Below are 8,850 nucleotides of genomic sequence, written 5' to 3'. Positions count from 1 at the left end.
AAATTGAAAGGAACATTTTGGGATCTGCTTGGACACAACCACAAACACACACATACACACACACACAGATGGGTGCACTGAAACACACTGAGTGGTGGTTTGGAGACAGTGTGGGAGTGCATACGCCTCCATTTCCCAAAATAACTAGCAGATGAGGGGCAGGGAGGCAGGGCGAGGTTGGTACAGGGAGATATAAATGGATGCTAATTGTATAGCTCCTTCGGATAAAGCTCAAATCCAGCAGACTCATGCACAAACGCACACTTTCTGAGCTTCCATGCTTGCGTGTGAAAATTATCCTGATCATACAGAGTGCGTAAGAGCTTTGACACTCACACACTGTCATGGATGGCAGTTTTAAGGGGAGTACACACACACACACACACACACACAGATTAAAGCAGATATTAACTGTATAGCTTTCCAAATCCAACCCAAAGTCCCTTGTATAATTTCTATGAAATCCATCCCAAAATAGAGGTCAAAAGAAGTGAAAAAGAACAGATTATTTAATAATTTCTTTTCTGAGACGATCCATTAGTGTATGAAAGGCTTTGGATGTTTGTCTAAACTTGTAAACTCACATTAGCTCCATTTGGATACACTGAATCAGAGAATGCTGCATCACATCGCTTCAAATCACATCACAGTGTCCACAGAAACAGTTTGTTCCTCCTGTTCAGGTGTCATTTACTGACTCTGCAAAAACAGACTGATGGAAAGATGGAAAGAGAAGACTGATGTAAAGGTGGAGATGAGGACTAGAGGCAGCGTTACATTTTTTAAAACAAGTTAAAGGTTAATAATTACATGGTTGACTTTTCTGTGTTGATGATGATGAAGTGCAATCCACATGGGACATTGAGCCATATACAGGTTTGCTCGAGGCCAGGCTTTCACATTATCAGTTCTCTGACAGACGCATTATTGCTGAAGCCATAGATATGCAGGAACTCCCTCTGGAGCTGTAGTTACACGTAGGATAACAACAGTTTATGCCCATTACTTTCTCGACTTAAGTTGCAGCTCAGTTTGTAGTCCTGCCTCCCCACCTGGTGCTCTCACAGGGAATAGCAACAAATTGCTGTCAGTCCTCCCTGCACTTCATTTCAGGAAGGAGAAAAGAAAAGAGCATTTTTCATCATAAATGTAATTTAAATGACTATGGAGTTACTTCTACCTGCTCTTTATAAGGCAAAGTTTGTATTGTATTTATAGTCATATTAATCAGATACAGTAAATGTTTAATCCACTGCTGAATTAGCATGTTTGTTCACTTAAATGCTCACTTAAATTAAACAGTCTCAAATGTTTGTATTAGTTTCATTTTAATAGAAAGAGACAGAATATCAACAAAAAAATCTAGAAAAAAACATTACATTACATAAAAGTTATAAATTTATTTGCATGTCATTGACTTAAAATGAGTATTTGATCCCCTATAACCGAGCCCGAATTCTGGCTCCGACACAACAACTCTGTTAACTCAGCCATTTACAGATACTCCCAATCTCAACTCATTATATAAACTTATGTCTGTCCACAGAATCAGTTTCTTCTGTTGCAACCTCTCTTCCAGACCGATTATTTGGAAATGGAAAGATCAGTCACCCTCAGTTTGGAGCTCCGTGATCCAAAAATCTTGGATCTTAGATCATGGGGTGACAGTGATTATGAGAAAGGTGTTTGATTAGCCCAAAACTACATGGGAGGAGCTTATTAATGATCTGAATGCAGTTGGGACTACAGTCACCACTGGTAACACATATACCATAATTGAATTCATAACTGAAATTTTGCAGCACCCGCAAAGTACAGGCCTGTCTTACGTTTTAGCTCGACCTGCCATGTTTGAAGAAGCTGAAATGCTGAGTATTACCTGAAGAACACCATCCCTACAGTCAAGCATGGAGGTGGAAATATTATGATTTAAGGCATTTTTTCTGCTAAGGGGACAGGAAGACTTCACTGCATTGAGGGGCCAGTGGATGGGGGCACGTACCATAAAATCTTGCCCAAGAACCTTTTTCCTTCAGCCAGAATACTGAAGAAGGGTCATGGATGAGTCTTCTGGCATGACAGTGACCAAAAGCATACCGCCAAAGCAACAAAGGAGTGGCTAAAGATGTCTGTGAAGGTTCTTAGTGGCTAAAGAAGAAGCACATTAAGATCATGGAGTTCCCTAACCTGATTCCATCGAATATATATAAAATCTGTGGAGCAAGCTGATGTTTCAAGTTCCCAAGCAGTGCAGTGCAAATCAAGAAACTCTAGATGTTCCAAAGTTTTGGTACTTTGGTTTAGCAAAGTCATCCTTACCTTCACATGGGTACGTGGAATCATAAGAGGCCCCTGTCTGAAGACCTAAAAACCTGACTTGTAGACCTGGAGTGGAGCAATTTAGTAAAGGTAAGGCCACACTTTAAGGCCATAAAAGTCAGATCCACAGTGAAACTGTGGGTCAGTGAAACTCACTTCTGTCCAGTGACAGTGATGCTGAGGTGAGTTATTGAGGATATCCTGAACCTTTCTGTCTGCTTTTACGCTTTTAGCTGATGCTCGCTGGCATTAGTGAAACTTTCTTTTAAGCGGATCTAACATTGTAAGACTCAGACATTTAGCTAATAAACTCTCATGAGACATAAGAATGTAAGAAAACTTTTTATCATAGGAAAAGGGTCTTTTTTCTTTTTAGGACACTCAAAACTAACATTAGCTGGCATATTAGCTTATATCCAGTTGCTGTTGTCATTTAGCCAGCTGTCTGGAGATGGGAGGGTCACATGTTTAATCTGCTGATGATAATTACTGACAACAATATTGGGAAGTTTGGAGACTCCCTAATCAGTTTTTAATTACCAACAAAATTAAAGATATTTCTTATAAATTAATACACAGAATTTATCCATCTAAAGATTATCTTCAAAGCAAATTCAAATTAGACATTGATACAAGCTGTAGCTTTTGTAAAACTTCCAAGGACTCTACTATGCATCTTTTTTGGTTTTGTAACCTTGTGCAAGATTTTTGGCAGAGCTTATGTTTTTATCTCAGAAAATGTATTTAAAGGATTGGTACTGTTTTGGAAATATGTTTTATTTGGTCTACACAAAAACCAAAGACAATTCAACATTGATAACAGATATATGACTAACTTGTTAATTTTAATGGCTACATTTCATATTCACAAGTCCAAATGTTTAGGAAGACATCCCTCTTTTTATGTATTCTCCTTTGAACTTGTACAACTCCACTAACCCAAAAGCTATAAAAACTATGGGTGTTTGTGAAAAAATAAAGATCTTTCAATCACTTTATTCTTTGGTTTGATCAGTTACTTTTCCCCCTCGCGTGTTTATATCGTAGGTTCTGAATATTGTTCATTTATTTGTTTGTCTATGTTATGCAATCTTTTTTTTGTTTTGTAAGTACAACACCATTAATGTGGTACTGTTTAATTCTATTTTGTATTGTACTGTTGTTTAAATAAAGGTTTGAATGAAAAAAAAAGTATTTTCATTGGCATAATTCTAAGTTCATAAGAAGGCATTAGTTTGTTAGGAGATGTAATGACACACTAATAAATGTATATTTTGTGAGTGCAGCATATTTTTTCCTATTAAACTAAATAAAAAAACAAAACAAAAAACAAATAAAGACTAACTGTAAAAGTGCAGTACTTTTAATTTAAGAGCATTTTTTATGCAACCTCGGTATTATTTATTGTGTGGGATTGTAAAAGCGGGACTCTTAAATATAAAGTTTTATTATGCAATTTTACTAGAAATCCAGCAGTTAAAAAAAATGCGGCGGCTCTTGGAGTTAATTGGTACTGCGCATCTACGCTGCATATTACGGTAAGCCGGTGAGACAAACAAAGGCACAGCCCAGTCCTAGCTCGCAACAGTGACGTCAGCGCGCCGCTGCGGTGCAGTGACGCGCGGCGATTGGGTGAGCGCGGAGCTAAAGTGTGCAGTAGAGTAAAAAGACAAGAGGCGGACAACAACACCTGCGACCGTATGAAGCAAACTAAAGACACACTCGCACTTTTGAGGCTCACACGATAAAGATTCGGGTAAGGAGTCGTTTTTTGTGGAGTCATTTCCTTACAAACGCTGCTAGCTAAGGTTGGCCGGAGCAGCTTCCGCCCTTAAGGAACTTTCTTTTGTCCTCTTCAGTCAACAACAAAACAAGCGAGAGAGTGTGTTTACCGAAGAAGAAGGTGTATTGGTTAATTTAGCAACAGTCAAGTATCAAATCCTTATTAATAACACCAAATACAGGCCCGTGTTGTCAAAACAAGTCTGGTATCTTGTGGGTAGTTAAAGTGAAATACCTTTGGACCGGCCAGTATCAGAGGCATTAAAAAGAAAGATATAGCCCGCTGGGTGTGCTCTGTGGTTGTTCCACCGATACAATGAATTATCCCATTTTACGAGTCTTAGGTATATTTACACATAATTGGGTAATGTGTTATATGACAATAAAATTGCACACTTGCAATATAGCAACTTTTTGCAGTGCAGTCTTCTGTTAGAATAAGATGTAAATTTAAAAAAATAATCAATTTATCATTGTGGGGTTTTTTTCTATATCTGCTTGAAAGGTCAAAGGCAGAGCAACGCCAGTATTAACCTGCTGCGGTCATAACAATATTGATCTGGTATGTGCATGCACTTAAGGACACACTGTCATTTCTTTAACCGTTTTTGTCGTTCATATTTCCAACACCACCCTATCTCTCCAGATGTCAGGATGGCTGCAAACTTCAAAATTTCAGACAGTGATTCAGAGGCATCAGAGGAGGTAGGGGAAGGAGAAAACCAACAGTCAGCAGGACAAGCTCAAGAAAGCAAGCCCCAGACGCTTTCCCTTCCTGTAACCAAAACGACAGGTAGGAACACAACATAAATTGTCTGATATACGGTGGAATAGCCAACCCCTTTGGACCATATCAACACTTAAAATTGTGCATAATTAGATTTGTGGATTAGTGATAACTCCCCAGCTCACGCGTTCAGATGTGGTCACTTTGCACCCGGTTTCCAAAACAACAGCCAAGGCCACAATGCTTGAGGCTTTCAGGCGATCTCCCACAAACCAGAGGGTGACATCGCTGTGGCTTCCTCTTTCTGTTATGTACAGTTTGAATCACGAGGTAGAACTGGGGGGGAAGCAAGGGATGTCCTTATTACAGTATGATATTAATTTTGGTAAGCAAACAAAAAATAGACTTAAAACACACTTGCTGAAAAGCTGATTGGTTTGCTTGTGTCTTTTAGTACAACCCAACCAGTGGCACGCACTTGGCATGAGGGGTGCAATTATGCGAACAGATTAAAACACTGTTTTTTTTTTTGTATATGGTTGTAAACATGTTTATAGCTGCAGTATTTATTTTTTTTAACTGTACTTTAAGAGGGCAAGCTGTTGGGACTTGTGCACTGGCTTTACTGTTCAGCCCTGGATGTTGCACCTTGTTGTATGTTGTGGATTAACTGAGCAGAACTTCTGATGGCAAAACATATATTGCAGCATACGTTACCACAGCCTGCTCTAGATGAGATCCCCCCCACCCCTTTATTTAGCCATTTCTTGGCTGTATCTGTAGAGAAGTTTAGAATATATCCTTTCTCCTTATTTTTCTTGAGATGCATTCTGGGGTGGGACATTAAAATGAGGTTGCGTTGTAAGCTAACCTGTTTTGCATTTTGAATTGCTTCATTCAAAGCACTATAGGAGGATGTTTTGGCTCTTTTTTTACCGTGCAGCTGAAAAGAGCCAAAATAACAGTGTACAATAACAGTCGCTGGTCGCAGAGACAACTAATGATTTAAATTCCTCTATTCCTACATTACTCTTTATTTCCTCCTTTCTATCTGCCTTACATTAAAACACTCTGAACCCATCTCACTTTTCCTTTTTCCATTTAGCTGCTGGAAGGCTCAGGGTGAACTCAGAGTCCCACACTTCCTCAATTGCCAGGGATGAGGAGCTCATGGCTAGAGGGGAGGATGAGGTCTGTACTCCCACAGAGGGAGACCCATTCAGGCGAAGGTCAAAGTCAGCTCCCCCTGCTCTGTGGGCTGCCAAGAAGTACGGCAGGCAGCTTCGACGAATGAGTGACGAGTTTGACAGCTTACTAGATAAAGGGGTAAGAATGGGAGTGAGTCAAGGCTTAAATTAGTTTTTTGGGGGAAAAAAGATGGTGATGATAGGTTGCTAACTTGACATTGTTCCTCTTTCACTGTGCAGGAGATGAAGGTCAAGAAGCTGCACCACTCTAAAACCTGGTGGAGCTATCTCTTTAGTCACCAAGAGACTGAAGGAGAGAACAACCATCTTGAAAACCACAACCAACGCACTGAGTAAGCACTGAGAGGACAAGGATACAAGGTCCGGAGGAGCGGATTGGGGAAACTGTAGCCGAGAGACAATATTTAAGATCAGAACAAGACTGAAGAGGATTTGGCTCGATCAAAAAGAGTGGGACGTGCAGTAAAAAGCAAAAAAGTACATGTTCAGTGAATCCCATCATACTCATGCCATTTTATGTCATTGTTAACTACCTTTAAATAGAACTTTTGTACTCGTGTTGAGTGTGGTGTAAACAATGTTATTGGGAAGTCCACTGTGGAATTGAAAGGCAGTGATGAGGAGGAACTGCTGCCGGAATCCTGCAAAACGGATAAAAAGATGGGCCGAGAGAGGGGCTATAATCTCTTCTAAACACACAAACAAAGCCTTGTTTAGTCGTAGAAGAGACGCTCGGTTTAAAGACGCTTAGCATTACAGTTGTCTCTCACATTGACATTGCACGGTGTGCTGTGTATGGAGAGAGGAATAACACCTGACTACTGAAGGCCAAATTGAATGCTGTTAGATTTTTTTTTTTCCTTCCTGCTTTCCTCATTTTCATGAGGAAATCTCCAGAAGCTGTTCGTGTTTGACTTGCACGCTCATATTGTGCCAAAACGATCTGCCAGCAACAGGAGACAGTACTTTTTTCTTTCTTTCTTTTTGGCATTCGGTTTAGGCCTCTTCTTAAACAACTGTACTCAACTATCATCTGCTTTATATCACAAATTTATCCCAAAAAAAAAAAAGGAAAAATCTTTTACAAGGACAATCTCTGATGCAGAAGTAATATCTTTTTTTGTAAAACTTCAGGGATAATAGCTGAGGGCGTTAAACAGTAAGGCACAATCCAATATGAATATGTTTTTAAAGCCTTGGACGAGCATAAACAAACAATTGAAATTTTTATGTGTAAATATTTTAACATTTTATGAAATGGTAAAGGGTGGGGAGGGGGTGAGTAAGATGGTTTAGCCAGATTTTATTAACGAGGTTACCGTGCTGTTAAGCTCGGCTAACCCAGCAATAGGCAGTGTACAATCCATGGCTGTTGTGATAAATGTTGCGTGCTGAGCTCTCGGTGCATGGGTGAATACAGAGTCCAGTCACATTAAAAATGAGGGATTTCCACTTGCTTTTTGCTTGAAGGATTTTCAGGAGAAATCACATCCTGATGTTTTTTGTTGTTTATTTTGTTTTTAATCAGTTTAAATGTGAGTTGATCACTTTGACCTGTAAGGGGATGTGATTAAAATGGGCTCATAAACTCTCATGCCTTAGCTTTAGAAGTGCTGATCTGATGCCAGCTTTGCTGGTGTTTTTTAGGCACGTAAGGCGCATAATATATATGCTTTATGGAAATTCTAACTAAGGGCAAAGATCAGCATTTCTGTGCAGCTCGGTAAACATGAGTGGGCTACTTGTGGCTTGTTTATAAATACGTGATTGCTGAAAATGATAGTGGGTTTGTTCAAGTTGTCTTATTCTTCCTTCCTCTCGACTTGTAGCGTTGAGTTGTGAAGTGCTCGGGTGTGCAGGCATTTATATGGTTTTCAAATTCAAAAATATATATATGCGTATATAAATATATATAGCTTGGTTTTTAATCAGAGAATTCCAGACAATCAAACGGTGGCAACTTTACCTGACACTCATCCTGTTCTACCATCCTTTTGGTCACATGTGTCTTGACTGGTCATTTGTCAAATTTAAACTACTTCCCATTATAAAAAAGGGATGAGGAGTTTTCTGATATCAGATTTCTAGAGACACGAGTGTTTAAGCAAGAAATAGCATTTTGCATTTTAACACGTTAGACCCATGTTATCCAATTGCAGGGAGTGCACACACAGTTTTGAGAACTCTGGGTCAGATTATAAAGCTTTACTCTGCTGAAAATAAAGATCAGATGGAATTTAAATGAATTTAATGTTGCAAAGAACTGCCTTGAACATGCTGTGACCTGTGACGCCGCATAGCCAGCCTCGTCTGTTTACCCAATTACAGCCTTAAACTTCACTGCTTGCTTTCACAAGTTACACTCAGAGGAAAAACAGAAAGCACAAAAATGTCCCGGTGCATTTACTGTCATGAGATTTTTAAGTGACACACGCGTACACTATAAAATGGCTGATGTGGAGTTTGGCAACTCTTTTTGACTTTAAACATCCGTGACAGTGAACACACCACAAACCTGCCTGGGCACCTGGATTTTTTGCAACCATCCTTAGTATTACTTGAATCTGGAGATGTGTATGTGGAGAAAATAAAAATTTAATATTACTTTTTTTTTCTTATTTTGGTTTCTTTTTCAGTTTTAATGACTTGTAAATGTATTTTCTCTACAACTGTGAAAACTCTGGTCTAAATAAATAATTTTAAGAGAGCTTTTAAAAGGTATTTTGTTCTTTTAATTGTCTTTACACAGGTTTAGAAGACCTTTGAGTTATGTTCAATGGAGATTTCTGGTTAGTCAAAGATATTAGGCAAAGG

At 39.1% G+C, this 8,850-nt stretch overlaps 1 protein-coding gene across 1 annotated transcript; it reads left to right on the top strand.

Annotated features, from left to right (window-relative positions):
* Nucleotides 1-3,919: 3,919 nt before the first annotated feature.
* On the top strand, nt 3,920-8,743 carry badb (BCL2 associated agonist of cell death b). Its single transcript, XM_080880014.1, has 4 exons — nt 3,920-4,075; nt 4,748-4,894; nt 5,934-6,154; nt 6,256-8,743. Exons 2-4 carry the CDS (start codon nt 4,756-4,758, stop codon nt 6,370-6,372), a joined length of 477 nt encoding a protein of 158 aa, XP_080736140.1. The 5' UTR covers nt 3,920-4,075; nt 4,748-4,755; the 3' UTR covers nt 6,373-8,743.
* Nucleotides 8,744-8,850: the final 107 nt, after the last annotated feature.

This window comes from Rhamphochromis sp. 'chilingali' (genome assembly GCF_963969265.1).
Source record: "Rhamphochromis sp. 'chilingali' genome assembly, chromosome: 1".
Lineage (NCBI taxonomy): Eukaryota > Metazoa > Chordata > Actinopteri > Cichliformes > Cichlidae > Rhamphochromis > Rhamphochromis sp. 'chilingali'.
This window is presented reverse-complemented; position numbering and strand designations above follow the sequence as displayed.